The sequence below is a fragment of the Dama dama genome, chromosome 4 (assembly GCF_033118175.1).
Source record: "Dama dama isolate Ldn47 chromosome 4, ASM3311817v1, whole genome shotgun sequence".
In the NCBI taxonomy this organism is placed as follows: domain Eukaryota; kingdom Metazoa; phylum Chordata; class Mammalia; order Artiodactyla; family Cervidae; genus Dama; species Dama dama.
The window spans coordinates 15,604,807-15,624,210 of NC_083684.1; the positions used below are offsets into that span (position 1 = coordinate 15,604,807).

Sequence of the window (19,404 nt, forward strand, 5' to 3'; positions counted from 1 at the left end):
CACAGGGCCTTCTGTAATCACAGTAATGTACTTGAGATCCCCTATAAGAATCCTTCAATTGCAAAAGTTGCCACTTTTGATGGAAAGCTGTGATTTACATTTGGCTCATGCACTTCCTCTGATAATTCAGGTAGGGTGGAAAGCCTTCAGCTATGCTAGCTTTCACTTCTTAAGGAAATGAATGTGGGCCATTGTTGTCAAGAAAAGAAATCACAGGAAAATGGGGTACCTCTAACAAGTGATGAGATACTCTTGGCAGGCTGCTTCCTGCAGTCCCATGAGGCTAAAGCTAGAGACGATGCCATATGGCATCAGGGATGCAATAAAAATCTCTTGGCAACTGGAGGATGAATAGGCATGACCTAGAGGGCTGATCATTTCCTTGCTTACATCAGAAACCCATATATGTATGCAATAATTAATTGTGCTTCATGTATTGTAAGCCAGATCACTTTATTTTAATTTCCTGATAAGGTCTTGTCAACTAGACAGAACCAATTTGTAATCACAGCTGGTGAGCATCTCACCCACTGCAATTAGGGAGGAGGTGAGTGAATTAATTGGTTACAACCACAGAGAGTCCACTAATATTTCTGACTGCCAACTTTTACCAGGGTTGGTGCAGAGCATAGCCAGAGAGATGGAGATGAAGCTGTAGGAAGCTCCCAGGTTAGGTCACCAAAGCCTAGGTCAGGAGAAAATTGGGAAGGGGCAAAAGTCAGTGTTTGGCACTGTGTTACAGTTTGATTGGCATTCCTTCTGATTATTAAGTCACCAACCTCTCAATACCTCAGGCAAACCTTTTGGGAAGGGTCCTCACTCTTGCCTCAGGCAACAAACACTTGAGCCCCAGACACTACTCTGCAGGTAGCATGGGGACATCTCTGCATGGAGACACTCTAGGTATGCACAGGGCGTGCAGCGTGGGGTCCTCATGCCTCAGGACTTTGCATACACAGGAGGCCCATCCACACACTGGCTGCAGACCATCTATGAGTCTTAACAAAAATCAAACCATTCTGAAGATCATGGATCAAACTTCCATGCTATTTTCCCCTCCCCCATGTTGTCTTATCTCCTGTAGTCTGGGGATTCGTGATGAATCTGTAGTAGAATAGCAGAGCATTGGTCTGCAGAAAGTCCAAATCTCTAAAGTTCTTTGATAAAAGTTATAGACAGATCAATGGTAGCAAATTCCACATGTATTTTCTTTCATCCTTTAAAGAAATCATGCTAATAAAAGCACTTGAATACTGTTAGATGTTTTGGGGCTGCATAAAGATCTGGCTGGGTCCCCTTCATGTATTTTCCTAAACCTTTTTCAGAGTTCAAGTATTCCCTGAGGTTTGATCTATAGGGTCTTCTGGTTTCTGCTATATTGGGTTTTCCTCCTGATGGATTTAATCATTGGCTTCAACATTCTACTCACCTCTATCATTGATACCTCTTTCACCTTTAGGCAGATCAACTTCCTGTTAATCCATGGGCTCCTAAACTACAGAATAGACTTCTAACATTTACTTTGAATTTCACCATCCTGGAATGATCCCACCTCTTCCCTCAAGACCTGAGACAGGACTCTAGAGCAGATATAAAGAGCAGAGCTCCAGCTTTGCTACTTAACGCTGTGTGGCCCACGGAAGTTTTCTTAATCTCTCTGAGTCTTAGTTTCCTCATCTATAAAACACTACCTTCATGGGACTGTTAGAGAACTGAAAGAAATATTTATCAAGTATCTAGCTGTAAATGGTAACTATTAGAGAAGGTAGACATCAACCATGAAAAATCAGCATTATGGGTTTGTAGAATGTCTTGAAGATCTAGGGAAATGCATTGGTGATTCCCAATGCACACTGATAGTGAATCAAAACTCTTTAACCCTTGATGCCACAGCCATTTATGTTAACTGAACTAGTGTGAACTAGAGGGAATGATGACATTCACGTGGCATTCTCAGCTAGGTCATAAACCAAAGTCTGACATTTTATAAATTCTTGATACCCAGTCAGTTTGTCCATTTTTGTGCATCAAGTGGATTGGAAGGCTAACCCAATAAAGATTGATTTGTTATATTTTATGTGAAAAATTCCTCTCTTTAATTACTAGCTTTTGGTGAATTTTTCAAATACAGTAAGTAGTCAAAGGACGCAGAGCGGTGCAGTGAAAAGCCTGGAGTGTGGTGGAACTAGGTTTGAACTCAGTTTGAACTCTATCACTAACCTTTGCGCCATAGGCAACCCAACCTCTCCAAGTGGCCTGCATTTCCCCTCCTGTAAAACAGTTGAAATATCACATGATTGGGGTGGGGAGCGCCACTGATTGAATATCTATTATGTTCCCCGTGCTCTGTTAAGGCTTGGTGGTTAGTTTCTCCTCTCTCAGAACCTCCCTGCTTCCTCTTCCAGGTTGGTTGTTTGTTTGTTTGTTTATATTATTTATATATATTTATTTATTTTGGGCTGTGCTGGTTCTTGGTTGCTGCACAGGCTTTTCTCTAGTCGAGGCAAGCAGGGGTTACTTTCTAATTGCAGTCTTCTCATTGCGGTGGCTTCTCTTATTGCAGAGCATGGACTCTAGGGCGCGCAGGCTTCAGTAGCTGCAGCACATGGGCGCAATAGTTGTGGCTCCTGGGCTCTAGAGCACAGCGGCAGGAGTTGTGGCGCACAGTTGGTTGCTCCGCAGCATGTGGAATCTTCCCAGGTCAGGGATCAAACCCATTTCCTGCACTGGCAGGCAGATTCTCTACCACTGAGCCACCAGGGGGTCCTTCTTCCAGGTTTGAACAGTGTTTACTGAGTGCTATTTCAGATTACAGACTATGGACTCTTTATAGACTATCTTTTCTCTTCATGATAGCATTTTGAAATCTAGTTCAGGATTTTAAATCAGTAGCTGATTCAATACACATTCCCTGAAGACTCTTATTTTGTCTGTTTATTCATCTTAGACATTTTAATTTATTTCTAAGTTCAGGTTACCACTGCTACTCTCCCACCTGCCTTCATCTCCTATTCATCCCCTCATCCCTTCTAAAACCCAAGAGCTTCTTTGGGAACCCAGAAAGAAAATAGCTGATCATCCTGCTTCAGTTCTAAAGAAGAGAGTGAGTCAAAACTGAAGAACCTTTAGGTCTACGATGCTTAGTTAGTTCTGCTAACTTGATGGTAGCCATCGTTATAATTAGATCTTCAGACTTTCATAGCCAATTAAAAAATTGGCTCACAAGATTTGCATACTTTTACTATTTAGTTTATGGATTAGGATAATATTTACCTTTAAAAGTTATAATTCATCCCTTCAAATGCTCCTAATGTGTAGCTGTATTCTTTAATTTTGTTGGGACTTAAGGCCAAAACATTGTCTAGAAAAACACATCCAATTTATAATAAAATATAGAAAAAACATACAGAAATTCGCTTTCTAAGCAATTTTCAGAGAGTACAGCTCTTCAGTAAGATGAGATATACTTATTGATAACCCCTTATCTTGGGTGTTTCTGGTAATTATAAACTTGTTCATTGGCTGACTTTTTCTTACTGTAAGAAATAATGTATTATATGAAGAGATGATCTGTTTGCCTCTAAGATCTACCCTGTGGTGGTATTTGGCCTTTTGACACAATGAAGAAATGGGACACCTGTCCTTCCAAAGGGCAGCCCTCCAAATGATACTGTGGTCCAACCTTCTGGACTCTGAATATCTGGAAGACAGATAATCCACCTTATTTGTCTTAATGTTGGCATTTATCCCTTTCTACCTACTGTCTTTCATACTATAAGTGGTCAAATGATGCTTTTAATGGGTTAATGGATGGATATATAGTGATTTAGAATAATAGACTTTCCCAGCTGTAAGAGACAGCATCTGATGCTAGAATCTCTTCCAAAACATTCCTGCTCAATATTCATTTGAGTGCTACTTGAAAGTATCCAATGATCAGCAGATTATTTCACTCAGAAATAACTGGACCTTCCAAATGGTACCCTGAATTTCTTCAGGCTTTTCTAGTATTTGGACAATAAAAAGATCATGCAAATATTAATATTTGCACTGCAGCGATGTATAGCTCCCACCTGCACAATTGTAGGATCCCAACCCACCTTCCTTCCTTGGCTTTTATTCTGCTTAGTTCTAGAAGACCCCAGAGCAATGTATGTGGTCCCCCTTCTTAAAGGTTCCTTCCTCCACATGTATGCCATCTCATGGAGTATGGGGGTGCTTGGGAAATCACAGGACTGCCAGAGCTTCACACAATCAGGATCTGAATCTCAATATAGGCCTAGTCAAGACATTCTGCCTCATGTCTCCAGACAGCTCCAAGAGCAAGACCAGATACAAGTTATAGTGGAGCAAATCTCTTTTCTCATTAACTTACCCTATAGACACTCAGAAAGGGAGACATGTGTGCACATAATTGCTAGGTAAATCAAAAACTAAGGACTAAGTAAGAACCATGGACTAGTAATATGAAAACAGAGGGAGTCAGTGACCTGAGACTTGGTGATTCACAAAGTTGCTGAATCAGTGATTTCTGTTTCACTGAGTGGGTGGCTTTCCATTGACTTACTCAAATCTTCAGGTGAATTTGGGCCATCCTCAATTTTGTTTGAGGAATTTAAAATTGCTTTGCTGCCAAATGGCAGTTCTGTTATTTATTCATTCAACAAACTGATTGAGTATGTACTGTGTTAGTCACTGTGCCATATAAATTCCATTCTGAGATACAAATTCATAGTGATTATAACCACCACAGAATTGAAAATGCATAACATTTTTTTCCCCCAGAAAACAACTTGCTGTGTTTTTAAAAAAAAAAATCAGTAGCAAGAGGGAAATGTAAGACCCTGGCAAAAAAGACTATCCAGAGCTAGCAGCTCAATTTTTAATGGTTGGCACAGGAAATCCTCTGAAAGCAGATGTGGGCTCTGTAAACCCCTTAAGGGTTTACATGGCAAAAAATAGGTTTTTGCTGAATATCACTTGATGGAATCATTCATTATGATGTCTTTGGCTGACATGATAGAATAGAAACTCCATTATATCAAACTTGGGATTGACACATGAGATGTATAAGACCAGTTTATGTGCATTCTGCACCTATCAAATCTACAAAGCCTCTGGAAGTGAAATCCACTGCTAGGATAATCAGTCATGGTTAGGAACATGCCCAGAACCTTACAGAAGCTCTGTGGATGTCAATACTGACTCCAGGCCAAACATGGAACACAGGATATGGTTCCGTGCATTCAGGAATCAAGAGGGTAGACGGAATGAAGGCTGGAGAATGTACTATCAGTCAAGGATCTGTCCCAGTGTGGGTGGCACTGAACATATGTTAATGAAACCTTGATTGACTAGAAGCTTTGGGTAATGAGGGTGTTCTGAGAAACCAAAGGAATTGTTTTCTGTTTCTCTCATTTGTGAATCCATAGAGCCTCTGGACTAAAGTCCTTTGAGTTCTTTCAAAGGAATTTGGACCCCAGTGGGATACTGAAGATGCGAAAAGCAATTAAATGATGTGCTGTATCCTGGGGAGAGTCCATCTGATGTTTCTGAACTAAGTGCTATTTCAGTTGTTAGAAAGGCATGGCTTTCCATGCCCTAGCAAAGATTCTGCAGATCAACCAACATGCAGGTCCTTCATGCAAAATGGAGCAATTGAATTGTTTGACTAATTGAGCTATGAGTATGTGGATAGATGGTACAGTCTTAAGAGAGAGAGTAAGCAATGTACAATCTACTTTTTTTTTTTTTAAACCAGCGTACTGCTAAAATAAAGCCATGCTCTTCTGTGTGCAAGCATAGGTTGCTAGAAGTAGATCCAGGCATGTCTGACTCTGGGAGGAACACAGCTCCCAAGATGACTGACCCCACACTGCTACTGGTCATCACACATCCTCACACGCGTGTACAAGCAGAGTCTGGCCACCAGCTCTGAGAGGCCTGAAACTTACGTGTAGACCAGTTTGCAAGTCTCCACAAAATGTGAATAATGTATTTAGGACCATTTACCCATGTCAGATGTGAGTGCATGGATCACAGACTCACCCCAGAGCTCTTATAAGAATAGCACAAATTCCATATATAGCCCGTACCTATCTACATGAGTAGGACTGCTCTATATTTCGCAGATAAATTTAAATCTATCTACATTTTTATATTTTCCTGGGATCATAATACAGCTTAATTTGCTTCCTCACACATTTCTAGATGGTAAGAAATCTATGCCTTTTCTATCTCTGAGAACCATGTTCAAAAGAAAGAAATAGAAGAACATAAAATCAGGGTCAGGAAGATTAAGCCCCTTAATTCACGTACCACACTTCCCATTTCAGTTGCGGTTTTGTCTCCTAGCTAAAGTTTGTCTCTTCGTGACATTTGCATTAAGCCCAGAGGACATTTTGAGTGGAAACATGCTGAAAGCATAATTGAAACGCTGAGTGGTGCCATTCATCTAATTTGCATTTTTCCCCCAGGTGGGGAGTTTTCACTTCCCCCTTTCTTCTCCTGGGGTGTTCACAGATTATCACAAAGAATGATGTTGCACAATTGATTCTAATAAATCCCCATGTACAGTGTATTATAGGTATAATTTTTTTCCCCAGTAGCTATTTTAAATGCCATAGTGATAAACTGTGTAAGGAAGTTCTTTGTAGGTGCAGAATAGCACAGATAGCTTCTTTTTCCCCTCAGATAGAGGTTTTCAATATTTGTTCACAAGTTTAATTGTTTATTATAATTTTTCCTTTCAATTATCCTCATGGTGTCATTCTGAGCTTAGGAGGTTGTCTATATAGAAACATCTATTTTTTACAAAGCAGACATAAACTATTCCATTTCATCCTTAATATGTTCTTTGAACTCTGCACCCTGAAGCATGCACTGGCTTAGTCTCTGAGAATCACTGACATCTTGATTGTATTGACAAGGTTCATAATGTAAGACAATGATGCAGGGCTGGTGCTATCAATTGTACCCTTTAATAGGAAATTTAAGGTCAAATAACAGTCAGTGGGGAAGTAGGGTCTCTTTCCTTCAGGAGGAAGAAGAAACAAAGAGTGTGGTAACCTGTTTTTCTTTTGATTAAGTATTAAATTGTGATTGTTGGTTTGGTCTAGATTGTGACTTCTCTGAGGTTTATGTCTTTCTCAAGACCTCATTATTTATGTTATATATATTCTTATGTTATATATAATATATTATTTTATGTAATATATTATATTATTATTGTTAGGTAGTGAGAATAGGAAACAGGAGTCCAGAATGGCAGCCTGCGAAAATAGAACAAAGGAAGGTCCAAGGACTGGAGTGAGGACCTCAGGTAGAACAAATAGCACTCCTGGCTAGCCCAGTTTACATAGGGCAGGCCCAGGTGGGGAACAAAACATATAAAAGGAGGAGCCAAAGGCCTGGGGGGATCTCCATCCCACGCGCGCACATGTCCTCTCTCTCTTTCTCTCTCTCTCTCTCTTCTCTTCACATCTTTGGGTCGGCATGCCCTCACGTCTCGAGGATGTATTTTCCTGTTATTTTCTAAATAAAACTGAGCTGTAACACAGAGCTGTTACACTGATCTGTCCAAGACCTGAGAGCTATAACATGGTCTATCTGAGAGCTGTGACACGCCAAGGGCTTTAACGTCCGTCGCTTCAAATTTTTGTTGAGACGAGACAGAACCAAGGAGAAATCACTCACCTGACATTATAATATATGTAATATATTATATATACATTATATATATTATATTGTTATAAATATTATATCAAATATTAGAAGCCTTCCTAGATTATATCAGATAATCATATTGGATTCATTTAGGATTTTCCATAAAATGTTACAGGAAAAGCATGAGCAAACTTTTCAGACAACCCAATATAATTATATCAGAGCCTTGCTAGATTACAAACCTGAGTTTGGTGGACCTAAGCATGAATTTGTTTAAATGAGAGGAATTTAGCCCAAGCCAGCATTTCTGGAGCATGGAACACACATCATTAGTACATACAAGGACTACTATACTTGCAGTATAGTAGTCTATACTATATATAGTATACATATATATGTATATACTATACAAGTACTATACTTGCCTCCCTAAATTTAATATTTTTAGAAAAATACGTTTGGTACATTGATCATGTACTATAAAGATCATCTTTAAATAATTGTATAAATAAAAATGTGAGTCAATTAAAAGAAAAATATTAAGGGAATAACAGATCAGGTATGAAAGCATGGCTAGATCGTGAATCTGGAAGCTGAATGATTGAAGGAAGGAACACATTCGCTTAGGCAGACGACCTAGACTAACTGGCTTTGACCTCATTCATACTCTCTTAAGTCTCAGTTTCCAGAGGGAAAAACTAGTATTCACCCCAGTTAGATAATGTGAGGATTCATTGCAATCACGAATGTAAAATTTTCAGTAGAGTGTCATTCTTTTAGGAAAAAAGAATAGGTCAGACAACTTTGTGGAGTCTGCTGTGAGCAGACACTGTAATTTCACTCCTTTGAAGTTATTTTCCCTTCATGATCTCTCAAGTGAGATAGGTAGAGCTTTGCCAAGAAAAGTGGGAGGCTCCAAAGATTGGCAAGGTTGGATCAGAATCATCTGCCTCATTGCTTTAGCCTCAGCAGAAATATCTGTGGTAACCATCTCCATGGTAACCGCATAGGCCAGAGCACCGGTACCTGACTGGACAGAGGCAGAAGGACCCAGGAGGCAGTCAGAAAACCAGCTAGAAGAAGGAAGCTGTGTAGAAAAGGAAAGGGAACTCCATCAATGCTCAGAATTATAAGAAAATTGATGATAACAATTCTTATTCATGGAGCATTGTAATAGAGAACTGCCACCGGCCACAACCCCTAGCACTCTCATGGCGGTTGCTGCCTGCCATAACCCCCAACCCCTTACCAGGAAACAATTACCAAAGACCGTTAAACAGTCACTCAGCCATTGGTCGGTGCAGCAATGGGCTCCTCCCCCCAGCGAGCAACTGTCACTGAGTGACCGTTAGTAGTCCTGCTCAGCCATTGGTCAGCACCACAGTGGGCTCCTCCCCCGCACAAGCGGCCATTAGTAGGACATTCAGCCAACAATCCTCAGAGTGGTGGTCCTCAGATGGAGAGCGAGGTAAGAGGCAGAGCTGGCCTGGCTCAGTGGGTGAGTTGGGGACCCAGGGAACAAGCTGGGGACTGTGTCCTGTGGGGCTCCAGAGTCCTCACCAAGGCCGCCCACTGGCCAGGTCCAGGCCTTGAGGTGGTGATGACACTCTCCCCCATCCCCGCCTCAGTGACCTAATGGTGGTGGCCATTTCCAGGACTGGCCCCCACTGGGCAGCCTGAGGAGCCTGAGGCCAGTTGGGTCCTGGGCACCTGGCTCCCTCAGCAATGGTGGCTCGGCAGGTCTGGGGACCTGGCCCTGAGGGAACCGCCAGTTGAGATCTGCCTCTTCAGCCAGTCCTGGGTGCTGGCAGGAAGACCCAGACTGGGTGCTGGGCAAACACTCTGGGGCAGGGTAACCAGTGCCTGCAGGGACCCCCTCCTCTCAGCCAGGCCTGGACCTCTGAGGGTGAAAATTGTGCTGAGGGACCTGGCCCTCAGGTCAGAGAATAGAGAATAGAATTATCAGAACAGAGAATAGCATTTATTTGGTGGGAGTTTAGAGGAATGTTGTCACCTGACCCCCGACCTGACAGTTCAAGAACAAAGGATCTGACACCAAGAAGTTTGCAACAACTACCCACGCCCCTTCCTCACCTTTCCTATAAAAGGGCTTTGCGGAGAGCTTTTGGGCAGTTTGGGGTTTTTAAGGCATGACCCACCTGTCTCCTTGCAGGGCCCTGCAGGAAACCTTTCTCTGTTCCACACTGATATTTTGGTACTGTTCGGCCTCACAATACCAAGGCCAATACCAAGGTATGGTATTGTCAGGCACACAAATTTGCATTTCAGTAATAGCACCAGGGTCTGTCTGAAGTGCGTTAAGTGTTATTATCTTGTTTAATGCTTATCATAAGAATTGTAGTACCTATGAGGGGAGGTACTGTTATTTGTTTTTTTTTTTTTTTTTTTTACAGAACAGACTTTTATTTATTTATTTTTTTTTATTATTATTTTTTTTTTCCAGTGGGTTTTGTCATACATTGATATGAATCAGCCATGGATTTACATGTATTCCCAATCCCGATCCCCCCTCCCACCTCCCTCTCCACCCGATTCCTCTGGGTCTTCCCAGTGCACCAGGCCGGAACACTTGTCTCGTGCATCCCACCTGGGCTGGTGATCTGTTTCACCATAGATAGCATACATGCTGTTCTTTTGAAATATCCCACCCTCACATTCTCCCACAAAGTTCAAAAGTCCGTTCTGTATTTCTGTGTCTCTTTTTCTGTTCTGCATATAGGGTTATCATTATCACCTTTCTAAATTCCATATACATGTGTCAGTATGCTGTAATGTTCTTTATCTTTCTGGCTTACTTCACTCTGTATAAGGGGCTCCAGCTTCATCCATCTCATTAGGATTGTTCTGTTACTGAGTCCAAGCTCCCTCTACTCAGCACATGACAGGTCAGTAAGTCTACAGACAGGGTGTTCAGGCAAAGAATACAACTTTATTCAGAAAGCCTGCATACAGAAGATGACAGACTAATGTCTCAAAATAAAACCATCTTGTCCGGGTCTGGATGCCAGGTTCTTCTATAGAATGGGGGATTGGGGGGCTGAGAAAGCAAACTAAAAAGGTGTATATTTTGCATATATCTCCTGGAATGGCAAGCCTGGGGAAGAGATGTGCTAATTTCTTCCTTCCTATAGCCATCCACAGATAGACAAGGTCCTACACAAAAGCATTTTGGTTTAACATTCAGGCAGAGGGTCAGGGTTCCCCATGGCAGGCCATTATGTATGGACAGTATCCTTTTAGTGAATGAAAGCAACAAGAAGCAAAGGTTAAAGTAAAAGAAATGGAGCCATAATTGGCTTTTCCCTGTAACAATTCCACTTTATAGATGAAGACATTGAGGTTCAAGGGACCAGTCATTTGCCCACAATCTCAGGGCTGCTACAAATGAGCCAGGATTGGAAAGGGGCTTAGATACCTACTCTTAAAACTGCCCCTTCACAGGGCATGGTGGGAATAACAGTTCCTGGCATGCTAGGTCCCCAACCCTGTCTCGCTGCCAGGAATCACTGGGAAATGTGGAAACCTGGCATCTTGACAAGCAAGCCATTGTCCAAGGTCCTAGTGCTTGACCCTGGCTACATTAGATTCATTGGGAAATCTTAAAGAGATGCCAGTGCCTGGACCTCAGTCCTGCTCTGTCAGAACCTCGGTTGGGAGTTGGGGCAGGTATTGCTTTTTTTTTTTTTTTTAATTCTCTAGACTATTCTCATAGCCTTGAAAAATGCACCCAGTCTAAAGCACTCATTCCTGGACTGGTAAAAGGTGTCTAAAATATACAAGACCCAATCATGCAACCCTAGTTACTTGATACCACAAGTTGGGAAGAGAGCGGGGATATATTGAGGGCCTACTATGTGCCTGGTCCTAAATGCAGGTCTGTCTCTCAGGATGTCCTCACCTGGTACCTCTGATGACCTGGAGGGGTTGGTGAGAGGCCTGAGGGGGTCAGGATGGGGCATCAGCTCTTCTCCCTCTCATTAACCCGTTTCTGGAAAATGGATATGCTAACAGCTTGAACTGTAGATCCAGACTGATCAGCCTGAGAACAGGTGTCTGCCTTTTCTGGATGTGTGGTCTTGAGCATGTTGGTCAGTCTCTCCAAGGCTCAGTCTTTCCTCCCACAGTATGGAAATGATGTGTGTAGATTATGCATTCTCAGCGGGGCTCTATGTCACCAAGGGGGTGACACGGGTTCTTGGGAGACAGACAAACAATTGCACTTTGTGTGTGTAGAGTACAGATATACATGCAGTAAATAAACAGATATACGATAGATCTATGACACTGACAATGCGTGAGAGTGGTGACAATTAGGCAACAATGTCTAAAAACACTTCTGGGTTGGGGGAGATAATAAAAATAAGCCTGGGAGATGCTGCTGTAACTTAGAGTGGCTGTGCGGCTAAACTGAGAGGCTGGATGTAAAGTCCTTACGACAGAGCCTGGCCTTCAGATGCCACTCGACAAATGCCAAGGCATGACTGTCCTTTGTCGAAACTTCATTCAGCACTCACACACAGATCCCAACCATACTTAGCAGCTATGCGAAGCTTTATAGGGATTCTGAGGGAAGAAACGGTACCGCCCCTGACTTCACCAAAGAGCTAAGTGAAGGTTGAGCACGGGAGGCTAAGTGCTGTCATGAATGGTTGTACACAGAGCCTGGGGAACTAAGGGGAGGCCGTGGCTGAATCCTTCATTTCCTGCCTGTCTCCACCGCTGGGCTCACCCTAGATGAGAGGTGACAAGGGGCCTTCCGTCTCAGTTCCTAGCCTTGTCTGCAATATCTTCTGCTCCCAGTATGGAAGCAGGGAAGAGGCTGTCTTTGTGCATTAAAAGGCTTAGCACCTGCCTGGGATAGGGGAGGTGATTAAGGAAGTCTTCACTGAGTGGAGTCCTTCACATAGTCAAAGCCACGAGGCCACGAGAGGGTGCTGTGGGTGAGGGGCAGCACTCGTGGATCTGGGGTGCAGAGTGGTTAAGTCACATGTAATGGTCAAAGACAGCTGCAGCGTTACACTTCCCAGCCGACTCACACTCCTGTTTCTGTTCATTTGTTTTGTTTTTGCCAGTGACCTTCAGTGACTGCAGGGGGAATGATAAGCTGCACTATGAGGTCTCAAGCCCTTACTTCAGGGTGCACAGTGATGGCCGCTTAGTCGCCCTGAGAAACATAACAGCGGTGGGCAAGACTCTGTTCATCCACGCCCGGACCCCCCATGCAGAAGACATGGCAGAACTCGTAATTGTTGGAGGGAAAGACATCCAGGGCTCCTTGCAGGTAATGTAACCACTTAGGATAAGTTGGTCCAAGGAAGGACACTGAGATTTGTGTGTCTTATGTGGAAAATGGGTCTTTGGCTTATTATTGGTCAAGAGTCTTTTTGTTGTTTGCAAATGATAGAAACCTAAGTCAAAAAAAAAAAAACAGCATGGCTAGGGGAACTGATTGGGTCATGTGACAGAGACCTCAGGGACAGCTTTGCCTGCTAGCATGGCTGTGCATCCATGCCCAAATGATGACTTCAGCTTTGGTCTTTCTCCATCTGTGGTTCCACTTTGCTTCCACTGACTTCACTTGTTGATAGTCACAGCCCTTCCTGCTTTCTGGTGTGGTCTCAGCAGCCTCACATCATCTTCCCAGTCTGAAGTCATCTCAAAGAGCATCTCTTCCTGTACAGCCACCCCAAGCTTGAAATCAAGTCTCACTGACTCTCCTCAGAGCATGCTCCCATCCCTGATTCAGTTTCTATGACAATTAGATCCTGACACTCTAGTTGGCTAAGCCTGAGGCACATGCCTGGCCCTGAAATCAGGATGAGTTCAGCCCCACCTAAAATATACGGACTGGGAGTGAAAGAGTTAGGTACTCAAACTAGGATGCTGTCATCTAAGAAAGGGAAATGGAGGTTGTGCAGGTGAGAACCACAGTCGCACGCTAGAGTTGTATGTGAGGCACCCATGGCGTATGGTGCTGCTCCCTTCCCATGCACCGGTGTCCATTCCCTTCTACATGCACCTGCATGAAGATCTCTGCCCCTGTGCACATGTGACTTTAGGAATGCCACAAACTGCTCTTCAGCCTTCCTGATTGTGTCATCCCAGGACATTTGGTATTATGAATTTGCTTACTTCTTCACTAGGAGCTCAGAGACTCTGTGGCTTTCTCAATTACAGAAAGAGAAGACACACAGCAAGACCCTGGCAAAATAATTACAATAATAATGGTGTGTCCCCAGCTTGGTGTGACTGGACTAGCCTTTTCTCCTACCTGCTGCTGGCCTGCTCTTACCCACTTTATCAAAGCCTGTGATTCCCACTGCTTTTCTCCATCTGTCACACTCCCCATAACCCTGCTTCATCTGCTAATTTTGTTCAGTGGTGGAGTGAACACCAATCCCACCGTTGGGGAGCAGAGACAGTACAAATGGCATCATGAGTACTGCTGTCCTGCCTATGCTGTCTGTGTGACCTTGAAAGTGTCACGTCGCTTCCTTATCTGCAGATGAGCGGGGTTAAACAGTCTGCAATGGTAAATAAGTGGCATGTGCGTGGCCCTACTCCACCACCATGTACGTTGCAGATATTGCTAATCACTCTGCTTGACCCGAGTATCTCTCCCAAGACAGTGCTTCTGAAAGCTACTATCCATTGATCACTTAGAGATGTTTCTAGGGCTGGAGTATATTTGCTGTCCCTGCACTGGAAAAACTCCATAGTTCCTCTTCGTATCTGTGAATCTGTGAGTTAAGCGTAGGTAGAAAGCTAAACATGAATCCACAGTGCGCCACTGATGTTCTCAAAAGAAAACAGGATCTTGGTGAACACATACCAGTGTGGAAACCCACTGGCACCACAAAAAAGAGTTTATCTCTCACTTAACCATGGTCATTTTCACAGCAGCTCACTAACTCGTGATATAAATGACTTCCACATGCCTAGCAACACACCTTCCAGGATGTGCAGTACAAGATGCTTCTTGGGAACAAGTAAATGGTACAGAGATCCACAGAAGGGGGTTTTTCATGTGGGATAGAATGAAGTTAGATGAACATTGTTCATTGTGATTGACAGCTCATCTCTAAATCTAGAAAAGACAGTGTCATAGTATTTAGCTCCAAGCAGAGCAGATGGGATTTGAGACATTTCCTAAGACGAAACTTTACCTTGCTGGGCTTGGAGTCCTGGAATTGTTACCAAGAGACTCAGCCATGAAGAGCTGGTCACTTGAGTCCCAAAAAGAGCCCCTTCTAGAAGCCCAGCTCCTTGGAGCCCTGGCCATCTCCTATTTGTCTCTGTCTGAACATACTGCCCACAAAGCTTGCTTGCTCTTGTTTGCTTCTTGTAAAGTATGGGGGAGGCTGTTGTGCCATTCAGTTTGCCCAACTCCAGCAGAACAGGTATTTATCTCCCACCTCCAGTCATTTTATGAGATTTGAAAATGGGCCTTGTGAAGTTGCCCAGATGAGTCCATAATAGAAAGGTCCAAAAAAAAAAAAAAAAAAAAAAAAGGAAAGAAAAACAAAAGAGGGAAGGCTAGGAAAATAAAATAGCTAGCCAGAGAATCCCTCTAAGGAAAGCACACTCCTTAATAGATAGCCAGTTAGTATTTTTGAAGCCCTACTGTGTGTGGTGCAGCAGGCCAGCTAGAGAAGGAAAGCAATGAGTACAAGAGTAAGCCCAGCTCCTGCCTGGGGAGAGAAAGTGACCATGTATGTTGATTAAGCACCAACATGGAGGCGATGGTGATGGCTGCTCTGTGCTTTTACAGAAGGGGGAGCAGGGCTGGTGAGGACAGCCAGCGCTTACTTGGTGCTCACTGCATGCTGGGTGCTGCCCTCAAGGGCCACAGATGCTGATCCGTCTAACCCCCCACCACCTCTGAGGCCCATGCCACTGTCCTCATTTTACAGACTGGGGTAACGGAGGCACAGAGAGATGAGTGAGAATTTGTACTGCTTAGCGGGACTCTCATGAGTGTGTGCGTCTCAGGGTCTGCTCTAAAGTGCTATTTCTAACACTCCCAAGCTCCCTGTGAGGCTGCTAATGGCACCCCCTCCCCACAGATGTGAGAACTTGGCCAATATGCCCTTGACTGCAGTTGGCAGAAACAAGATTGAAACTCTGGCCTCTCCACCTATTCATTCCCTCTGCCATTCTGCTTGCCAGCAAACTGCGCCACCTGGGTGGCTTCCCATTGGTCCAAGGATGAGGGCATGAGTTAGAGCAGTATAGTGGCAATGAGGGGAAGATAACCAATGGAAGGTGTGGTTTGAAGGAAAACAGAGCCAAGAACCAGCATCCCAGTGAGTCCAGTTGTCTAGCTTAGGAGGACAGAGATGGAGTGCACCAGTCTGGGGAGGAGTGGTTGGGAAAGGTGAATAGTCCAGCTTGGATGTGTTGAGTTGGCAGCTCCTGGGTACATTTGGATAGGGACAGGGTTGGATCTCCAGGTAACACCTGGGGGGAAAACAGCATAGTAGTAGGGCTTTGACTTTGGTGTCAGACTTAAGTGAGTTGAAGTTTCTCCTCCATCACTTAATGTTCACATGACTTTGGGCAAGCCACTCACTTCCCTGAACCTCCACATTCTCATCTGTGAAGCAGGGATAAATAAGAATAGTCTCAATCGCAGGAGCACTCCATTGGGCACAGCACCAGATAGCAGGTGACATGTCCCATCAGTGGCATTATTTTAGAACCTCTTGAGAAAGGATAAGGAATTGTGGGCAAAACATCCTTGCTGAGGCCATGACACAGAAACCAGAGATTAGGGGCAGAAGGAGAAAGTGAGGCCAAAGAGAGAAACAAGGGCACTGGGGCACCCAGCCCAACCAAGACAGGAGAGACGTCACAGTGGCTGGCTTCACATCATTGCATCAGGGAAGGACGGATTCTCTAAGACAAATGCAACCCCACAGAAGCCCAGTTCAGCTGCAGTAACTGAGCCCAACAGTTCCTTAATAAAAGAATGTAAGAATGTGCTTCTCTCATCCTACCTGCTTCCTGTGATCCTGTTTCACAGGAAAGCCTATAGCCCAAATCTGTGAAGTCTGATTGTTAATTATGGTTTAGTCATGGATGCTCAAGCTATTGCTGCATTGTTAACGGATTGCCCAGAAGCTGGTGCCTTCCTGACCTGTGTAAGATCATCTTAGATCTGTGTGGGTGGAGGAGCAGTTTCATTTTGACAGCCACAGGGGACACTTAAGGAGGGGGCTGAGATAACCATATGTGCACAAAGGTGTTTCCTAGCCCATGGAATGTGACCATGAACTTGATTCACAAGAGTACGTCTGAATGGAACTGTAGCTTGTCCACACCAAACCCGTTGTTGCTTGCTGCCTAGCAGTGGAGAACATGAAGACAGCAGAGTGTTTGCTTCCATTTACTTATTAATTAGTTCGTTATTTTTACCTTGAACATAGAGCTCCAAGGGTTTACATGGAAAAACTGTGTGTTTCATTCCTTTTGCATCTTGGATGGAGTTGTCTTTATGGGCTATGTAAATGGGACTCATCAACCTCATTTACATGTTTCAAGTCTGGGAGGAAAATGCCACTTATTTATTTATGTATTTCTAATTTAAGAATTTGTAGCTTCCACAACTGTAGATTATGGCACTGAATTCTGACATCAATTAAAAACTCAATAAAGTCAGGCTGGGGAACTTCACAGAGCTTGTAGGAATTTATTTTGAATTAAGTTTGGGAGCTAAAGAGACTGTACCTACCAACTTCATCTTAAAAAGTGGGTTTCATGCTCTAAGCATCTGTAGAATTTAGATTCCTGTGACCCAGACAGCTGGATCTCATGAGCAAAGCAGGGAACATGCTTGTAACAGATGGTAGAGTTGTGGGGGCCACAGACTATAGGCTTGAATCAGGCTTCCCTGCCCCCAGCCTGGGGTATCAATGCAAATCTAATTAGATTACTCTTCGGCTTGATGGTCTGTTACTTCCCATCAGGGTATCTGGCCTATGTGATGAATTCTGAAGCCTTTATATATGTGTGGAAAATGTCCTTTACAGTCTAGCCTGATCTCTACAGCTTTCCTGCAGGTCAGATTCCTTTTCATTTTTAAGTGGCTTGACCTGCTGAAATGTTACTTCCTCTAAGAGCACTCCCTGGTACCAAAGGAAGGTGTCCTCTGCTAGTCTCATTTCTAGCACCTGTTCTCTTCCTGGCCTTCTTCTCCATTGCTAACTAAACGTTTGCTTCCTTGTTTAAGTATTTCAAGTCTGGCCCTCTGAGAAGACTGCAAGCTCGCTGATGGCAGGAGTATAGTCTGTCTCCTTTCTACCTCCCTGCCCAACCCCCACTTCCTTCTTTGCTTGTTTCCTTCCTGGAGTGTCCACTGATCTATCCTCAGCATCCAGCACAGTGTGGGCAGTAGTTGGTATTCAGTAAATATCTTCTGAATAAACACGAGTAGATTGAGTCCCTCCCTTCATACCATTCCCTGTGTTGAAATCTGCCCTCACCTCCCAATACCAAACCACGGGTGGCTTCTTGAGCTGGCCGAGCTCTTCCTCCACTCCTCTGTCTTTATTATGGCCTGCTAGCCATGGCCCCAGCTGCTCCATGGCCAGGGCCAGTCGGCAGGACTAACTCTTGAAACTTCTGAACCTGCCAAGATTTCCCTTCTTCAGGGACACCTCTCTGTCCCCCTGGCTAGTAAAGTGACTTTTCCTCCGTGCTCTTCAGAGAGCCCTGCCTGCCTCTCCCCCATCATAGCATTAAACTCTAACTGTCTCATTTATCTGTGTTTGTTTTCACATCACTCCCGAGCTCCTGAACTCAGGGCCCTGGCTTCCATGCAGGGAGGCTGGGAACACTGCCCTGGAGCTGGAAGCCTTGTCATGGTTCCCAGTTCCAGGCTTGCATCTCTGCTCCAGGTCCCTCAGCTGTAGAATGGGCTTATAATAGTATCAACTTCATAGAACCATTGTGAGGATTAAATGAATAAGTATATGCAAAGTATTTAGAGCAGTGCCAGGCACAAAGTAAGTGCCATGAAAAAACCTGTTATTCCTCCTCGTCATGTCATCAGAGTCAGACTGTAATGCATGCACAATGAATGAGCCAAGCAAAATCAGAAAACCCATTCCTTCCCCTGTTCCAAACTGACCAAATGCTATCACTTCTACAACCTAGAGAATTCAAAATGATAAATGAACTTAAATAGTCACCACTCCCACTCCTCAGCTGCCCACTTTATGTGAAACACTGACTAAACTTTCAAGAGATGATTCTTTATTCCTGTGGGTTTACTTAACAAACATCAAAAAACTTGGCAGTATGTTGAAGTTAATTAAACAATTTAGACTTCTTAACTGGAAGTCAATGCTTGGTATCTTCAGTAAAGGAAAACTGGTCTCTTAAGTTGCTTAAATTAAATGAAAATAAAAATTATTTCCCCCTTTTTGTGGTCATTTTAAAAATCCCTGAAAAAAAAAAAAGATAAACAGAAAGCTATGACAGAAATTGAAAAGGCAAAATTCAAGGCTTATTTACCATGTTTAATCATTACCACTATAAACATACAATTTAAAAGACACAAGTTTGGCTCCTAATCCAGTTCCAAGAATTATGATGGAAATAGTTCCCAAAAAAAATGTAAAATTAAAGGAGCAATTAGAGGAAGGAACAACTTGTGAGAAAGAGTTGTTTTTATTTTTAGTGTTTAAAATGACAAATTATGTCATCAACTGATCA

The 19,404-nt window shown here is 43.5% G+C and overlaps 1 protein-coding gene across 1 annotated transcript in view; it reads left to right on the plus strand.

Annotated features, from left to right (window-relative positions):
• Positions 1 to 19,404, plus strand: part of CDH13 (cadherin 13) — a 992,246-nt gene that overhangs the window by 350,674 nt on the left and 622,168 nt on the right. The window contains exon 3 of the mRNA XM_061138277.1: positions 12,759 to 12,967. Coding sequence (XP_060994260.1) covers positions 12,759 to 12,967 — 209 coding nt within the window. The remainder of the gene's footprint in view (positions 1 to 12,758; positions 12,968 to 19,404) is intronic.